At 62.7% G+C, this 17,899-nt stretch overlaps 2 protein-coding genes across 4 annotated transcripts; both read right to left on the bottom strand.

The window, feature by feature from the left end:
- Positions 1-170: 170 nt before the first annotated feature.
- LOC126639606 (cullin-9-like) lies at positions 171-15,700 on the bottom strand. 3 transcript variants are annotated; one of them, XM_050314593.1, is made up of 30 exons: positions 15,666-15,700; positions 14,248-14,856; positions 11,817-11,971; positions 10,932-11,450; positions 10,656-10,791; positions 10,276-10,466; positions 9,418-9,793; positions 9,017-9,218; positions 8,501-8,708; positions 8,205-8,398; positions 7,850-8,067; positions 7,473-7,704; positions 7,087-7,192; positions 6,548-6,775; positions 6,293-6,383; positions 6,039-6,210; positions 5,745-5,850; positions 5,290-5,385; positions 5,027-5,202; positions 4,383-4,516; positions 4,127-4,303; positions 3,770-3,885; positions 3,118-3,300; positions 2,603-2,763; positions 2,120-2,330; positions 1,860-2,025; positions 1,563-1,708; positions 1,263-1,380; positions 625-821; positions 171-544 (listed from the first exon to the last, which is right to left on the bottom strand). In XM_050314593.1, exons 2-30 carry the CDS (start codon positions 14,840-14,842, stop codon positions 260-262), a joined length of 5,895 nt encoding a protein of 1,964 aa, XP_050170550.1. In that variant the 5' UTR covers positions 14,843-14,856; positions 15,666-15,700; the 3' UTR covers positions 171-259. The 3 variants fall into 3 exon arrangements, 2 of the variants coding, with proteins under 2 accessions (XP_050170550.1, XP_050170549.1); XM_050314592.1 differs by lacking the exon at positions 15,666-15,700 and having other exon boundaries at positions 14,248-15,308; XR_007628848.1 differs by lacking the exons at positions 171-544; positions 15,666-15,700 and having other exon boundaries at positions 675-821; positions 1,263-1,418; positions 14,248-15,314.
- Positions 15,701-16,209: 509 nt separating this feature from the next.
- Positions 16,210-17,810, bottom strand: MRPL2 (mitochondrial ribosomal protein L2). The gene is made up of 6 exons (XM_050315456.1): positions 17,558-17,810; positions 17,331-17,472; positions 17,133-17,248; positions 16,933-17,043; positions 16,544-16,617; positions 16,210-16,454 (listed from the first exon to the last, which is right to left on the bottom strand). The coding sequence occupies exons 1-6, from the start codon at positions 17,808-17,810 to the stop codon at positions 16,242-16,244; spliced, it is 909 nt and encodes a 302-aa protein (XP_050171413.1). The 3' UTR covers positions 16,210-16,241.
- Between the last annotated feature and the right edge of the window lie 89 nt (positions 17,811-17,899).

The raw sequence follows: 17,899 nt of genomic DNA, 5'->3' as shown, positions 1-17,899 counted from the left end.
CTGAGGGCATGACCGAGCACAGCTTGGGGAGAACAAATGTGGGGAGGGTGCAGCTACTACCCCCACTCCAGCAAGCATAGCAATCAGGGCTGCCTGAGCACAGCAATGTGGCTTCACCACACTCCCAGCCATGAGCCAGCTGAGCTCTCTGAGAGACTATGAACCAGGACTGGATGGCACTTGGCTCATTTATTTAAATAGAACTCACAAGGAAGAAACAGACTGGACCCAGCCTAAATCCTCCCAACCAGGTCCTCATCTACCTGAATGTGGAAAAAGTCTTTCTCTTTTCGGCAGAGGCCAGGCTAGATGCCATCTTGATCTCTACAGTCTGGAAGGCAATCTGTGGCTGGACTTGGGAAGTGGGGGGTGTTGTGGGTTCAGCAGAGATGTATTCCAAGACATGAGGCCTCCCCTCCTGGCGCCGGAGATAGCCCTGGTTCAACAGGTGCAGGACGCAGGACAGCACGTCCACGCTGTGGCAGCAGAAGCTCAGGAACTGCACACCTGGCCCCAACCTGCCCTTCTGACAGGCATCAATCACCTACGGCAGCAAGGGAGCCCCACGCTGCAGTGCGCCACAGCACCCACGCAGCCCCTCTCTGCCCCCCGGGACCTCCGTACCCTGAACACCAGGTTGTCGACGTGGAGCTGCTTCTCCACCTTGAGGATGCGGGTTATGAGGCAGCAGAGGACGTTCCTCTTCCTTTCCAGGGCGCTCACCTCAGCCCTCTCTGTCCGCAGGTACCTCTGCTGGGGCAGCAGCCTCAGGTGGCGGCCAGAGGCCTGGGCCAGGGCTCCCTGGTTCAGCCGCAGTGCACCTGGAGCCAGCACCCAACCCAGGGTCAGCCAAGCCTCCAGCTGAGCCCTGAAGGAGCCCCAGGACACATGTATGGCTGCTGGACCTAACCTGGGCCTCCCCCACTGCCCACACAGTTGGCCACCACAGCCCCGTCCCCTACACGTTGCCCCAAGCAACAACCACGCGCACAACCCCTGTCCCGGTCCCCAACCCCGCACACAGACCCGAGACACAACCACCCACACTGACCCCATGCATGGCCACAAGCCCAAACCCCACACACCACTCCCACCTACACCTGGTCCCAGGCCCCAACCTGACACACAGACCCGCACCCCCAGAACCACCAGACAGACCTGCCCCAGCCCACTCGCTGTACAAGTTCACGCAGCCCTAACCCCAGCACCTACTCGGGGCTCAGAGCAGCACCTCCCCAGGGGTGCCCCAGCCCCACATTCACCTCCCAGCGTGCAGCTCTGCACCAGGACGCCCTGGCCGTGGGTCAGCGGTGTCAGCGCATGGTGCACCAGGTCAGCAGGGAGCCCTGTGGCCTGCAGCAGGGCCTCCACAGCCACCTCCTGCAGCAGGGCAGGGGAGGTGAATGGCTGGCCAAGACCTGCTGGCCACAGGCCCAGTTAAACAAGGGTGTCCTGTGCCCCAAACAGTGCTGGAGACCCCACCGGAATGGAAGGGAGGACACAGCCCGGCCACACTCTGGCATCCGCTGCCTCCCTCCCCCCACTGTGGCCCCAGCTCCTACCTCGGTGCTGTTGAAGCACAGCAGGATGTACATCTGTAGTGTGGACACATGGAGGACACAGTCTCCAAACTGCAGCTCAGCGTGGCCCAGCCACGTCCACTGCAATCGCTGGGGCTTCGTGCACTCCCAGCCCAGCTGGCTCTGGCCTGCCAGGGACAGCGTCAGCACCAGGGCCAGGGACCAGCCCCGACAGGCACTCCCAGCTCACCCCACGCAGCGCCACTTCTGGCTGAGCTGCTGGGAGGGTCTGAGCCCCGGAGAGACCCGCACACACCCCCACTGCCACTCTGCACTCACTCTGCTGGCAGAAGTCGGCAAACTCATCCAGGGGGGAGCTCAGCGTTGCCGAGAAAAACCTGCCAGGGTTATCCATGTAACAGAGTGGGGAAACAGGCCAGCAGCGTGGGGACAGGGCCAGCACCTTCACCTCCGGCACATCCGCCACCGAGGCTGTCTCCAGCACCTGGGCACGGGGACATGAGGGTGGCTCAGGACAGGCTCCAAGATCCCCATGAGGAATGCCGGTGATCTCCAGCCTGCCCACCCCACCCCTTCACCTCATCCAGGCCCGTGTCCAGCTCCAGCAGCCGCTTATCCTGCTCCTGCAGCTGGAAGAGGTGGAACTGCCGCTGGAGCTCCTCTGACTCAGCCAAGTTGCTCAGCATCTCTTGGGGAAAGCGGCTGGGGAAGCACAGCCCAATCTGCTCCACGATGCCTCCTTCCAGCCAAGACGGCCCTTGCGTCAGGAGCCGGTCCCCCAGGTAGTGCCTGCCACAGCCGCCGGAATCAGGTCAGGGGGGGCCCCAGCCCTGTGGTCATCAGCCCCCCACCAGGAGACAAACACAGCCCTGGCCTCACCCCACGCCACACAGGCCCAGCAGCCACAGGGAATGTGCCTCTGCAGCACCCCTGGGTCCTCCACACACCAGAGCCAGGAAAAGCAAAGTGGGAGTACCACTGCCACACTGGGCCAGGCTCCCCCACCGTGCCACACCACCCTGCACCAGGCCCCTGGTCCCATGGAGACACAGCACCCTCACCTGTAGAAGTGCTCAAAGGTGTGGGCAAGCTCCAGGCCACTGAAGACGACAAAGGGCTCCAAGAACCGCTGCAGCTGCTCCAGCGGCCCTGTGCTGCCCTGCGCTGCCCTGCGGAGCTCCTGGATCTGCACATCGAGGTAGCGGGCAAACTGCTCACTCACCTGGGAGGAACAGGGCTGGCTGTGGAGGGGACTCACAGGATGGCCACAGTGCAGGGCTGGGGGAATGTCCCTTGGGGGAGCAGCTGGGAAACTCTGGCACTCCCAGGCAGGGGCCGAGGGTGCCCAGGCACCAGTCCAAGGCACGAGTGTGCCAGGGCCAGGCCCACACCGTGATGGGCGCCACACACCCACAGCTGGGGACCGTCTCGGGCTGCCACAGGACAGGGCTCTGTGGCTCGGTGGGGATGAGCACACCACCCACCCAGAGCTCGCCCCAAGGCCGTGGGCCAGGGCAGCTCCCCAGCCCGTGCCTGCCCGGGGCCACAACACCAGAGCCACACTCCCTGGACTCACGTGCAGGGCAGTCAGGAAGGAGAGCTGCAGCAAAGCCCCCGCAAAGCCCTGGCCCAGGGCCAGCATGAAGGCCGCCTGCTGCCCAAAGAGCTCCTCCGTGGCACCACGCAGGCGCTGGTACAGCCTGCAGTATTGCTCTGCAAGGTCTGGTACCTGCCCTGCTGCCTCCAGGAACTGCTGCACCTGTGGGACACAGAGCAAGAGAGGTGACCCCACAGCGGGACGTGCCCGTGGGAATGTCTGCAGCCCCAGCCTTGCTCTGCCAACACTGACTGCCCGGGTCCCAGCCAGGGGCCAACTCGGGCCCCTGTTGCTGCTGCAGGCTGCTGAGAGCTTATGGAGAGGGCTGAACAGGCTCTGTGAGGGAATGACAGAGGCACAGCAGCAGCCCTGCAGGAAATCAGGGGTCTGACACTGTACCTTTCTCTTGGCCTGGCAGCATCCGCCTGGGTGCAGGGCCTGGCTGACACCTGAGCCGTGCCAGGGTGGCAAGTGTAGGAGAGCTGTCCCCACATCTCTCTGGGCTCTGTGGAGGCCTAGTACAGCCCTGTGCCCTCCCCACACTCCCAGGGCACTGCCAGGCCTCACTCCCTGCTCCACCCACCCGGTATGGATCCCACACGCTCCTCCCGGCCAGCTCTCCAAGCTCTACCTGCTGCTGCACCACGCCACGCCAGCACTGCGAGATTCCCCACAAGCCGCTCGACTTCTCCACCACTGCCTTCGCAGCCCTGGCCGGCACCTCCTTGTTCTTCCCTGCCTTCTCACCTGCCAAGGGTTGACCCCGGATCAGCGTGGCTCTGTGGGCAGGTCCCACACCCTGACCGACCACAGCAGGGCAGAGGGGACGCTGGGCAGGCATGGCCACTGCCGGGCCATGACCACAAGCCTTTCCTGGTTCAGGAGCCTCCTGTGCCACAGGGCCCTCCCCAGACGAGCCCCACGGCCACAGCCTGACATCCTGGACCACCGTCAGCCCAGCCCCACGGGAGGGCAGTGCCTCACTCACCAGCTGCTCTTGTCTCCTCTGGCTCTGGGCCACCAGGGTCCACGTGCACCAGGAGCTGGGTCAGGCGCCGCACACGGGAACCAAAGGCAGCCCTGTGTCCCCTGGCACGGCGGGGCGGCTCCACGCTCTCCAGGTACTCCCTCAGCAGCCAGGCCAAGGGACTGATGCCATCGGGGCCTGCGAGGTCAACCAGACTCAGAGTCAGCTGCCTCTGCCTGGGGCACAGCACGGATGGGCCCCGGAGAGCACAGGGTACCTGGGCTAGTGATGCTCTGCACCAAGGGGTTCACCAGGGCCTCCCAGCACGTCCTGCCCAACGCCCGGGCTGCCTCGTCATCAGGAAGGAAGCGGTCAGCGAAGCCCTGCTCGTGCTGCAGCGCCCGGTTCAGTCTGCAACAGCGACCGGGCAGCACACGGTGCCAATGGCTGGGAGAACTCCCGTGGGAGAGCAGAGCACCGCGGTTGCTTCTTGCTCTGCCCCTTGCCAGCTATGACGGCTCATGGCCCCACTCGCCCCCAGCAGCCAGGGCCCCCTGCTGCCCCTGGGACCTGCCCACAATGGCCCTCGGGCCAAGCTGGGGTTGTGCAGTGCCTGTGGCCACGAGATCTTGCTGTGCCCGGCTGACCTCTGCCATGTCAGGATGTGCCAGCTCCTGTGGGGGACCAGCACCCTTCTCTGGTGGGTTAAGTGAGCCCACACACCCAGCTTAAACCTGGGGCACCCCAGGTGGCCCTGGCCCTCTGGGAGCACTGGAGGCCAGGAAGGAGCGAGGACTCCTCCCTGTCCAGGCAGGACACCCAGCTGCTCCCTTCCTAGCCCTGCAGTCCCCTCACGAGCTGCAAGCAACACCCCCTGGGGCCCTGGGACACCTGTGACAGCACGGCCAGGAGACACCTCACCTGCCAAAGAGTTGCAGCAGTTGCCCCCGGTCCCGGCAGATCTCCTGGCACCAGGCGTGAGCCCGAGCAGTGCAGGAGAGGAACGTCCGCCGGCACAGCTGCTCCTTGAAGACAGGCCACAAAGTGGGCTTGGGACCCAGCACCTCAATGCCACGCACACGTGTGTCAATGCCACCCTATGGAAGAGCATGACCCTCAGTTCCTCAGGCACAGCCCTGATAGCCCACACTGCCAGCTCGCTGGTCTGGCCCCTGCTCCCCTACCTGCTGGCACCGCTTCACCCGGATCTGGATGATGGGCCAGAAGCGGGTCATGTTCTCCAGCAGGATCACTCTGCTGTCTGAAGGCAGGATGGTAACCTGCAGGCAGTGAGCCCTCAGCATGCCAGGCAGCCACACCCTGCCATGGCCAACCCCCGTTTTAGTCACAGCCTCTGTACTCCCCCTGCATCTCCTCTGTATCCCAGCAGCCCCAGCACAGCCTCGGGGCTTCTCCCACCAGGGCTCTGCTCCTGGCTCACAGCCACAGCACACCAGCCTGCTGCAGCCTGGCTGCAAGGCTGACTGTGCCCACCTCCCAGCACCCACAGGAGCCTACAGGCCACACAAGGCTCCTGCACGCCCCCACCTCCCCATAAGCACCCCCCAGGGCCTCACACCAGGGCCAGACCTCCACAGGGTACAGCAAGGACCAGCCTGCCACTCCCACAGGGACTCACTGTGTTGAGCTCCGTTCTGATGGTGGCAGGGCTGTCCCCACCCAGCACCACGACACGGGATGGCATATAACTGGAGTCCTCACTGGCCACCAGCATGCTCATCTCCCTGCAGCACAGCAAACACAGGGATGCCCAGCAGTTCCCACCTCCCAGCCCTGGCCCTCAGCTGTGCCACATACTGCTGCCCATGTCCTGCTACCCCCAGGACAGGGACCACCCTGGCAGGGCTTGCACAGATCCCCAGAGCCCTCTCCTCCACATACAGCCCTCTCAGCCTTCCTGGCCCAGCCCCACCTGATCACCACACCACACTGCATGTGCACAGTGATGAAGTGCGAGCCAGTGCTGCCATTTGACTCCCAGTATGTCTTGGGGTTCCTGTCTGTGAGCCTGCTGGCCTGGTGTGGGTTGGAGGAGACCTGCACCTTGTCCCAACACTTCTCTTCCTTCACCTCCAGGCTGGAGCCTGTGCAGAGAGAACACAAAGCCTCCAGCCACCAAGCCAGCACGTGCCAGCACAGGGCTCAGTTCCCACTCCCAGCACTCACCTCGGCACAGGTTTTGCAGGAAGACATCAAAGAAGGGGATGTTGATGGGCTGGTGGCTCCGGCGGTGCTCCTCAATCTGTCCCAGGACCAGCTACAGGATGAGGTGAGGCTCTTACAGGGGGCCCCCCGTCCTCCTCCCCTCACCCACCCAGGGCTGCGGCCGGCAGAGAGCAGAAGGCTGTCCCTCAGTGCTGGGGACAGCCTGATGGCCCCAAGAGCCAGAACCCCAGCACAGCTGGGCCTCCCCAGGCCCACCTGGATGCAGCCAGCCAAGATGCTGGTCGTCAGCTTCTTGTAGAGGCTGGAGTACTTCTCACAGTCCGTCACCAGGTTGAGCAGCGCTGGTGCCAGCGACGGAGCCACGCTGTGCTTTTCCAGGGCTTTGGACAGAGCCTCGTGGGTGCCCACGTGGCACATCACCACCACGCAGTCCTTGCTGGCAGTGGCCAGGCAGTGCAGGAAGCCAACGACCTCCTGCAGCACCTGCTGACCCACAGCCCTGAGCAGCCGGGGCAGTGCCAAGAACTCCCCTGACCCCCCCGGCTGTGGGTGCTGCAGCTCCATCCCCCCACCCCGACCGCACCAGTGCCCACCAGAGTCTGGCCAGGCACAGCGCTGGGCACGTGGCCATCAGGACACGGACACGGCCAGGACAGCTGCCCCCCACCTCTCCCAGCACGTTCAGACACAATAAGGCCAGGCTGGGACCTGCTTCGACAACGCTGGGCCCGGCCGATGCACGGCACAGCCAGCACAGCCGCCCTTGCCTGCCGGGAGTCCCAGGGCCCCCTCACCTCCCAGCTGCTGCTGTGGGCGCTCAGGGAGGACACACAGGGCTCCACACACTCGTGCCAGGGCAGCACATCCTCCTGATAACTGTCCAGGAACTTGTTCAGGATCCTGAGCGACGGAGGACCGAAGTGCCAGAGGCAGCCAGGCATGTCCTGTGCTGCCCCTGCATGTCCCCACCAGCACCCAAACACATACTGCTCTCTCCCCACATGACTCTGTACCCAGGACAACCCAATCACCACCTGCTTATGTGCTGGGGTGCTCCTGCCCCTGCCCCTGGTGAAGAACACCCCACCAGGACCCACAAACACGTGCCGTGTCTCCCCAACGTCACCATCAGCACTCACACACCTGCTGTGGGGGCCCCACCAAATCCTCCTGCACTCACCTGAGGATGCTCAGGCTCACAGCCTTCTCCGCCCCCAGCAGCTCCAAGCTGCGCAGCAGCAGCCTGAAGCAGCTGTGGTCCTGCAGCAGCTGGGCCACCTGCCCAGAGGGGACAGGGCCTTCCCCGCAGAGCTGCCGCTCCAGGGCCACCACCACCTCCTTGCACAAGGCGCCATCCTCCAGGCTGCCCAGAAGCATCCGCACGCCCTTCAGGTCCAGCGGGGCCTCTCTGCCTGCCACGACAAGGGCACGTGGGCCCAGCCCAGGCACTGGCTTGAGAGGCAGCGGCCCCTTGGGGTGCTCTGCCCTGGCAGGCGAGGCAGCCCTGCCTGCAGCAACCACGGAGCCCTGGCACGGGGAGGGTGGGCAGCGCGGTACCTGCTGCCTCCAGGCCCAGGGGCAGCCGGTGCTCTGCCAGGCGGTTGATGGCGCGCAGGGCCAGCACTGCGTGAGGGCAGCCGCTGCTCTGCCCGTCCCTCCAGCAGCTCTGCAGCACCGCGGGGAGGTCGCAGCTCGCCAGCTGCTCCGCCAGGCCCTGGTGCCCATCCATCAGCATGTTCACCACCAGCAAGCCGTTCTGCACTCCTGAGGAGCCCCTGCAGGGACAAAGCCACGCGGGTGCTCTCCTCCCCTCGGCACAGAGCCTCCCCTGAACCCACCTGCCCGCCATGCCCATTCCTCCCCACTGCAGAGGGTCCCCCAGCCCCAGCTGCTGTCCGCACTCTGCCCCTACCCTGGGACCCTCTGCATGGCGCTCAGGGCAGCAGGGATGGTACTCAGCAGACTGGCAGAGCCCTCGCTGGAGGCAGAGCCGATGCTGGCAAAGATCTCCCGCATCATCTGCGTGTCGGCGTGGTTCCAGGGCGAGGACTTCCCACCGGCACCTCCTGGCTCACCGTCTGCAGCTCCCACCAGCACCTTCAGGGCCTGTGAGGTCAGAAGCGGTCCACAGGGCAGCGGGCATCTCCACCACACCCGGGTGAGCCTGCACACTGCCTGCCCACACACAGCACGCCCTGTGCCACTCACCGCCAGGCCAGCCTGCTGCACCAGGGCGGAGGAGCTGTGCTGCTGCATGCAGGCCAGCACGGCCCGCACGCCGCCCTCCGTGGCAAACGGCACACGCCACTCGCGCTGCGCCATCAGCACGGCCAGCAGCCGCAGCGTCACCGCCACCAGCGCCTTCTCTGCCACCTCAGTGCTCAGCAGCTCCACTGCCACCTGCACCAGCTTCTCCCTGCTCGGGAAAGGATACCTCAGCAGGAGCCTCCTGGTGCTGCCGCTGGCACGCCAGCACCTTGGGCCCTGCCAGCCACCTCCTCTCTGCTCACACAGCTCTGCCACAGCTGGGTCAGCCCAAGGAATGAGCCTGCCTGGGACACAGGGACACAAAATTCACTCTTCTCTTGCCAAGTATGCAGGGACATGCTGGCCTTCACACTCCCACTGCCACCTCCTGTACTCCCAGCTCCAGTACTGTCCCCCACCGTGCCAACACAGCCCTCCCCAGGCAGCAGGAGGGGTGTGCAGCACCCCACAGCTCACCCAGCGCTCCCGGTCCCCAGCCTGCCCTGGGCTGTGCCAACTTGCTGCTCGGACTCAGGCTCCTCCTCCAGGATCTTCAAGATTTGCTTGAGCCCAGCTAAGCGCAGCCCTACGGCTGAGCTGCTGCTCTGGATCACGTCCACCGTGGCTGCAATCTCGGCCACCGAGCCGCTCCCGCTCACCCCTTTGGGGCTGCCCAACACTGGCCGGAGGGAAGGAGGCATCAGGGCAGCAATAACACCCCCAGCAGCTCCCAGGGTGCCATGCACCCACAAAACCAGCACCCACAGGCCCCCCACCAGCTGCCTGGCCCCCCTACCCTGCCCACAACCTTCCTCTCTTGAGGCAACGGTGCCACCTCCGGCACCGCGCGTGTGCCCCAGCACGTAGCAGGACATTACCTTTGATCTGCTCCTCCGTCACCTCTGGGAAGAACAGCCCTTCCCTCCCAAAGAGCTCGCTGAACAGCTGGGAATCGGACTTGGCCGCCACACTGGGGGCTTGGGGCGGCACTGTGGCTGCAGAAAGGTCTTCCTTTGCTGACTTGACCATCGTAGCTTCACGGCCAATGCTCCTGCAGCCACTGCCCTCTGAGGACACTGCCGTGCTCCCCCCACCATCCTGCTCAGCCCCCCTAACGAGGAAGTATCTGGCATAGACGCGGGAGCCACGCAGGTCACGCAGAGTGCTGCCCTGGCACCGCTTCTCCAGGACCTGCAGCACCTTCTGGGCCAGCTCCACAGGCACCGACAGCCGGATCAGGGCTTCTTCATCCACCTCCAACAGCCAGACCAACGGGCTCAAGTTAATCTTGGACTCGCCACAGACCTCATGCCCTTTGTGACAGCCAGTGGCAGAACTGATGGAAAGGCTGCACCATTGGGGGTCCCCGGGGCCATTTCCCTGTGCCACCCTGGCTGTCCCCAAACCAACTGCCACCAGCTCAGACCTCCCACCTGCACTCACCACCCAACTGCAACTGGCAGAATGACCCCATGGCCCTGCCTCACCTACCCAAACCTCACTGCACAGTCACTCTTCCAGTCGTGAGAGACTGCGTTTCCTCTCATCTCCCCTCACAGCTTTGCTGGGACGAGATCCCTGTGGTTTTGCCATCCCCACTCACCCTCCCATTTCTGCCCCGTTCAGGCTATCCCTGTATAGCTCATGTTTGCCATCTCCTCTGGTCCTGGTCCTCTCCCTAATGTTCTCCCTTGCTCTCTCCCTCCCGTTTCCCCACTGCAGGCACTGGCCCATACCTGCTCTCCCTGGTCCTGCTGGATGAGAAAGGCGATCTCCTTCTGCTCCTGTGCTTCCAGCTTCTTCACGAAGAAGAGCAGCTCCCACCACTCGGCACGGCTCAGGGCCTCTGCAGCCTTGGTCGGTGGCTGCCCCAGGTAAGGCAGGGAGTACAGACCTCCCAGGGGCTTGCACAAAAATGGTTGTGCAACTGCAGGAGAGCAGAGCAAGGAAGGGCACTGTCAGCTCTGCCAATTCCCCCGTCCTCTGTTGTACACTCCACATTCCCCAAGGAAAGAGCTCATGTGGACTGTGTTCACTGTACCACAGCCTGCTGGGGGAAAGGGAAGGGAAGTGGGAGATGGGGAACATTCTGTAAGGAGACTGATAGGCTGCTCACCTGCTCTCAGTCTGTGTCTTTGTGTCAGGGTGTTCACCTTCTCTTGGCCCTCGAGCTCCTTTTGCTCTGAAGGGCCAATCATCTCAACCATGTGCCAGTGCACCCAGTATGTACAGCCCAGGGCTTGCCAGTACACCTGAGGAGGAAAGCCCAGCAGAGGCCCAGCTGAGGGAAGGTGAGCCCAACCCCACTGTCCCCACAGAAGGCTGCACAACAGCCTGTAGCCAACAGAGCAGACAGGCCCCTGGGCAGCCCCTGCCCCCCAGGAGAGGGTACCTGCACGGGCGGCATGCCGTCATTGCTGCGGCGGAATTCACCCTCGTCACCCGCGCTGACCTGCTCGTAGTCCTCCAGCATGCGCACTCGCATGCCAGGCACGAGGTTCCCCTGCACGTACTCCACGTAGCTGCTGCGGCTTGGGAATGCCGAGCGTGTCTTGAATGGGATGGGCTCTTTCAGTGGAGAAATAGGGGCTGCTTCAGCAGCAGTGCTGGCTGGGGTTTTGTGCTGGAAGATGGAGCGGGTGGTGCGAGGCCGGAGCTCCCTTCGGGGCGGCAGCTCTGGCTTGTGGCTGTGGTTCCAGCCCATCACGTGCACCAGGTCCGAGATGAGGTTTGCCATGGCCATGCTGAACTCAAACTCCTGCTTCACACGGCTCCTCTCCTCAGGGAGCAGCCTGGGCACAGCGCAGCCCTGCTGCTCCTCTCCCTGCTCCACACCACTGCTCAGCTTGTCCAGGAGAGAAGTGACACACAGGTAGCGCTTCACCAGGACAAACAGCAGCTTCCCAGGGATCTGCAACAAGCACAGCTGTCAGGCTCAGCCTGCAGAGCACCTCCAGCTCCCAGCGCTCTCCGAGCCACCAGCTCATCCACAGTCAGGATCCCAGGAGAGCTCCGGACCAGCCGGCAGCAGCAGAGACGTCTCAGCCCACCCTCGTCTCCCTGCTCACAGAAAGGCTCTCCGTGTGCCTCTCCTCCACCTCCAGCCTCACACCAGGCCCACATTCTGTGCCAGCTCTCCCAATAGCCAGTCCTGCTCAGCCGCCCAACTCCAACTACCTTCTTGTCCCAAACAAGGACACCAGCCCTGGCCCTCCACTCCCACCACTCCTGGCCCCTTAAGCCTCACAGGCCCAGGGCTGGCAGGGCCTGCCACTACCTGTGGAAGGTGAATCCCCTCAAAGGACATGCCCTGCTCTTCAGAGGATGTTATCTCAGCAAACAGCTCCAGCAAGGTGCACCGACTGTCAAAGTCCATGTGCTGCTCAATGCCATCCTGTTGGCTCAGGGACAGCAGGACATAGGCCCGGCTCTCTGCAACAGCAACAAAAACTCTTCAGGCCCCACGGAGACAACCCTCACCCCACCCTCCCTGCAAGAGACAGATTCACAGGCAAGGAACAGCTTTGCTGCTCCCTGGCACCTGAACCACGTTCTGTCCTTTCATCTGGAGTGGCAACATTTTGCTCCACAATGTATTTTTTCTACCCCTAAAGCTGCCAAGATTCACCCTAAGCAGCAACCCAAATAACTGACTCCACATCAGGGTCCCAGGGAAGAAAAGAAGTTTTAACCTGAATCAGCCCCTCATCTGCCCCACTACAGAGCTGCACAAACTCAGACACTAGGACAGGGAAAGCCAGATCTCTTGTGGGATACACCACAGCCAGCAACCTTCCAGGTGCACCCAAGCCTCATCAGGCACTTCCAAGCCATGGTAGCTCCTCTTAAATGAGAAAACTGGGTGAGGATCAGCCTCTACCCTCCAGGCTTCTGCCAAGCCCCTTGGCGCCAGTCTTCATTGCAAGGGTATGCGGAAGGAGACTGTCCGTTCCTCTAAGTGTATCTAGTCAAGGACCTTTTCACTGCAAAAAGTGAAAGTAAGAAGAAAGCCATAAATGATAACAAAAAGAATCACAATCATGAGTGACAAATGCTATTGGAGGCAGTGAGGAGAAACAAATCTGGTCAGTCACAATAATTAGTAAGGACATTTGGAGTTTAAGAATGATTATTTTTCAGTAAGATTATCTGACTAATTGGAATTGGCAAGGAAGACAAAAGAGGGTGCACAGAAAGGCATATAAAAGGCACCAGTCATGTTTAAACCATGGCCAGCCAGTGCACTTGTTTGACAGCCCTGTACCTCATTGACACAGTTTGTCCTACTTTTTTACGTCCTCTTATTAAATCTTTTCTAACTCTCTCTACCCCATGTCTGTGTGTACTGCAAGGACTGTGTGCCAGCTACTGGTGAGACCTCTGTGAACTGCATTTGGTAGTAGGAACTGGAGCCTAACTGGGGGCGTGGGAATCCTGTGGAGTTAGCAAGTTGACAGACTGACAGTTGGGGATGCCATTGCCCTCTGAATCTGGGGAGGGTCTCATGGATTTGAGCCTGGAACCAGCTACTGGGAAAACTGGTGTACAGTGGACTCAGTACAAGCTACTCAAGTCTGATCAAGGTTTAGGTGTCCCTGGCCTGAGGTGCCACCTACTGGGGCAAGTGCAAGGGTCTCAGTGACTGGAACAGGGAGGGTCCTCGGCCATCATTCACTGGGGACTGAACAGCGTGTCCCAAAAAACAGCGACTGGAAGGGAGGCAGTGAGGAGGTTAGCACCAGCAGCTGAAGCAGGACTGCAGTGCCTGGTGCCAGAGGGAAAGGGCGAGTGTCTGTATTTTCCCCAATTCTGCTTGGCATGGAGTGTGCATTTAATTTGTTAGCAAAACTTCACTCTGGATTAGCTGGCAAGTAGGAGTTCCTGGGTCCAGACCAAGGTATGAGGCAGGTGGTGGTCTGTGCTGGAAGTCCCAAGGGACTTGTGAATGTGGAGTGTGGGAGGAACAAGTGTCTGAAGGCTATGTGTTTGTCAGCAAGCATTGGGCTTGACAAACTGATGAGCAGGGGGACTCCTGAGGCTGGTAGGTGGGCTTGGATCCAGGTACAGGTGCAGGACAGACAGAGGGGCCGTGCTAGGACCCAAAGGATCCATGAATGTGTGTGTAATTGTGAACCTGGAAAGTGCAGTGTGTGCTGGCAGGAGCAACCTGTCTCGGCTGGACGAAGAACAGGAGCGGACGTGGCTGTCTGTGCTTGTGTTTATGTGAGTCCTGTGAGTGGGTGCTGTTCAAGACAGCACCACTGTCTGTGCCCAGCCATGTCAGTGTCCTGCATGTGTCTGTGCTCTGGGATGGGCTTTGCCACTGGTTGAACCTGCAAACAGGAAAGTGGCAGCTGCATCCCTCAGGCTGAGGAACCCCAGACTCCCCAGGCTGGGCTCTAGTGGCAGAGCAGGAGAAGTGCTGGAAATGCTGGATGAGACAGCCACCTCTAATATTCTTTAACACTCCTAACAATTAATTAGCATCCCAGCTCAGAAATCTGTCAGGGGAAAGAGTTTTTAACTCTTACAGCACTCCAGACAACTACAACTGAGGAAGTCCAGAAGATCCAGACTAGTTCTTCCCCTTTTGCCAACAAGCCCCAAGACATGCTGCTTCCCAGGCATCTCACCCCTACAAAAGGACCGGCACCCCTCAGCTGCCCAGCAGCCCCTCCACAGTGGAACTGAGCAGCAGCAGCCCCCACCTGCATCGTGCGAAGCCAGGGCCCGCAGCATCTTGCCGGCACCGTGGCGGATCTGCTTCTCCCTGTGGCACAGCATCTTCATCAGCACGTCCAGGGCTCCCGTCTCCCTGAAGGCACCCACCAGAGAGCCGATGCTGGCGTAGGCGCTCAGCACGTGCACGGTGCTCAGGATGGAGCACTCGGGCGTCCCGGCCTCGGCCACCTGCCGCGTGGCTCGCTGCACCAGGCTCCTGACGTCGGCCTTCATCTCCAGCAGCGAGGCTTCATCCAGCGGCACATCTGCAGCCGACGGGCTGGGCGCCTTCTCCTCTTTCACCCACCGCCCTTCCAGCCTCCTCTTGCCCAGCAGTGCTGGGCAGCTGGCACAGACCTCTTCTGCAGACATCCACATCGAGATGTTCTCTGGCTTGGTCTCTGCAGAGGAGGCACTGCCGCCTCCCACTGCTCTCTCTTCCAAGCTAATCACACTCCACTGGATCAGGTATTCAGGCTGGCCATCGTGGCCTCGCCGCTGCTGGAGCAGCTTCTCCGGGCAGGCCTGCAGTTTGGGTCCCAGCTGCACAAGGAGGTTGCCACCGTGCTTCTCATTCACCATGGCAGCAGATGTGCCTGCAGAGACAGAGGGGAAGCAGGAGCTGGGGAGATGTGCCTGAGGCACGCTATGGCTAGAGATCTGTGATCTAGTGCTGGTGACATGGCAACCAATAAAACGTGCTTTTGTACTGGCTGTACACATGGTCAGCATTACAAATTCCTAATACTGCAAGTCTAGTGAAGTATGAGATGTAGCTTGCTTTCTCCTTGGAAAACTAACTGTGCATGTGTAGAAACAAGACAACAGGGCAGAACACAGTAATTTTTGGACTGCCAAATGGGCTGTGGGCATGGCAGGAACACGGACAGCAGTGCCCAGGAACGGCAGGTTTCCCCAGGAAGTTCAGCTGCAACGCTTTGCCTGTGTGCTGATGGAGCTCCCCGAGCCAGCTGGAACACACATGCTGGACCCAGGGGCCAGTGCAAGTCTGTACTGCGGGGCTCCGCTGCACATCACCCAGTCGGGACTGGGCACACAGTGCAGGGACTGGCCTGTGCCCGGGTCACACACGCCAAAGGTGGGCGGCACGGCGCTACCATCACCGGGAAGCGCTCGCACGGGTAGGCCGCGCCAGCGGCTGCAACAAAGCTCCTTCCAGGCGCGGGCTACACGAGAGCTCGCCGGGCACCGAGCAGCGTCCAGCTCGGCCCGTTCCGGCCGCCGCATCCCCTCCCCGGCCAGGCGGGGGCCGCTACCGAGGCCTCCCCGAGAGGGCTCGGGACAGCGCCGCTCGGGGCGCTCGCCGGCCGTGCCGTGCCCAGCCCGCCGCGCTCCCTCCCTCCCTGCTCCGCGGGGCCGGGCCGGGCCGGGGCGGCCCCGTTACCTCCGGCACCGCTCCCGCGCCGCTCCGGCCCGCGGGCGCCTGCGCGGGGCCCGCACCGAGCGCGGCTGCGCGGGGCGGGCGGCACCGGGAGCGCGGAGCGGGCGGGGGCGGGACACGGCAGGGTCGGGGCAGCGCCGGGGCTGCCTGAGGGGCGGGGGGCACGGCCCGGCACTCGGAGGGCAGCGGGACAGGGGAGGTGGCGAGGGAAGGGGGCGGCAGCGGCCGGCGCAGGGCGCAGTGCGGGGTTAGCGCGGCTGGAAGGCGCTGAGGGGTCTGTGCTTCCCAGCTGCGCAGCAGGTCACTCTCGCTGGAAGTGCCTTCCTGCCCCTTCGCCTTCACTGCTCCACAGGCTGAAGGTGGGGGAAGAGCCCTGTTGTCCGATAGCTAGGTTTGGCACGATTGTGCCCACTGACCCCACCGAGTCACTCACCCACCTCAAACTCAAGCCAAGGCAATCCGCAAACCCACACTTCTCTCTCCTGGCAACCCCACTACCAGAACCCAAAGGCCCTGTGCATAAAAGGCATCAGTAATGCGATAGCAGTTTCATGAAGGATGTTTTATTGGCCCCTGGCATCACTCCACTGCTCTGACCCGTGGCAGGTTGACATAGCTCTTCATGGGTGGGAGAGGCCTGATCTTGCGCCCGGCCCAGCCACCCTTGCGGTGCCACAGGCCTGTGTGTGGGCGCTTGCCCAGCCAGCGGTTCCGGCCTGCCTTCCCAATCACCCGCTTGTTGTGATCCACATTGGACACGCGGCCCACCGTGGCCACGCAGGTCTCCAGCACCTGGGGGACAGAGAAGAGCTGCAGCCCTCCCTGGGGATACACAGTTGCATGCCCAGGCAGTCAAGCCAGGGGCAGCACGGCTCCTTTACCTGCATATGCCTTTTGGAGGGCAGCTGCACGATGGCTGTCCCGTTCACTTTCCTCAGCAGCACCCCACAAGTCCCTGCAGCAGGCAAGAGAGGAGGCAGCTGCCTTGAGCAGCAGGTCAAAGTATCCCACCCTGTTGCAAGCACATGCCCATGCTGGGAACTCCCCAAAGCCCCTGCCACTGCACTTCATGCGGCACTTCTTGCTAAAGAGAGGGCCTTGGGAAATCAACAGGGCAGAGCTGTCCCCACCTCTCTGAGGGCTGTTTTGCACTCTTAACGGCGGAGATGAAAGCAACTCCCTGTCACTGGCCACCCACAGCAGTGCGCCCATGCCCTCTTCTTCATCTGTGCAAAACCAAACCACTACAAACAGTGCAGGGCCTCCTCACCAGCTGCCCGAATGTACTGTGCTCCCTTCCCAGGGTGGCTCTCCAGGTTGCAGATCAGCGTGCCGACAGGCAGAGCCCCCAGCGGGTACGCATCCCCTTCGTTGGCAGACACTGGAAGACAGAAGCTGACAAGTTGGGCAAGGAGCAGCTGACGAGCCCTTGGCAAGGCCGGTGCAGCTGCCCCTGGCCCTGGCCTGCACCTGCCATCCTGCCAATGTGAGAGGAGTTCTTGATGATGTCCCCCGGCTGCATGTTCTCCGTGGCAACGATCCAGCGCTTGCGGTTGCCGCCGGCCACCAGGGCGATGTCAGCCGACCTGTACGGGGAGCCGGCGGAGGCTGAGCAGGGGGTCACCACTGGCACGGCAGCCCCAGGCCGAGCCCGCACCCCGCACTCGCCTGCAAGGGTCGTATCGGACCTTGATGACCTTCTCGCTGAAGGGCTCCTGCGGGGCCCCCTCCTCGTAGCGCAGCCGGTGGAAGTCGATCATGCGGTACCGCCGCTTGTGTCCCCCGCCGATCCCCCGCACGCGGATGCGACCTGCGGGACACGGCAGCGGCTGCAGGCGGACCCCGCACCGCACCGCCGGCCCCGGAGGCTCGCCCGTTCCCGCCCGCCCGCCCACCTGTGTGATCGCGACCGCCCGTCTTCTTCATGCCCACGGGCCGCACGGTGTATTTGACCCGGCACTTCCACAGCGGGTCGGTGGTGCAGCGCGGCGCCGAGCCGCCCAACCCGCGGCAGACGGCCGCCACCGGCCCCGGCAGCCAGGGCAGGGGCGCAGGCGGCAGCGCCAGGGGCCAGGCGCGGCGCGGGGCGGCCGAGAGCAGGAGCGCCCCGAAGGCGCGGCACAGCCCCGTGGCCGCCATGGCAGCCATGGCCGAGCGCGGGGGCCGCCGGGCGGGGCGGCACGAAGGGGGGGGAGCCGCCGGTAGGGGGCGCGGGTGGCGCAGAGGCCATTTTGGAT

Source organism: Myiozetetes cayanensis, unplaced genomic scaffold (genome assembly GCF_022539395.1).
Source record: "Myiozetetes cayanensis isolate MyiCay16 unplaced genomic scaffold, myiCay2020 scf2-11, whole genome shotgun sequence".
Taxonomy (NCBI): Eukaryota; Metazoa; Chordata; class Aves; order Passeriformes; family Tyrannidae; genus Myiozetetes; species Myiozetetes cayanensis.
Note: the sequence above shows the minus strand (reverse complement) of the source record. Positions and strands in the feature narration are given on the sequence as shown.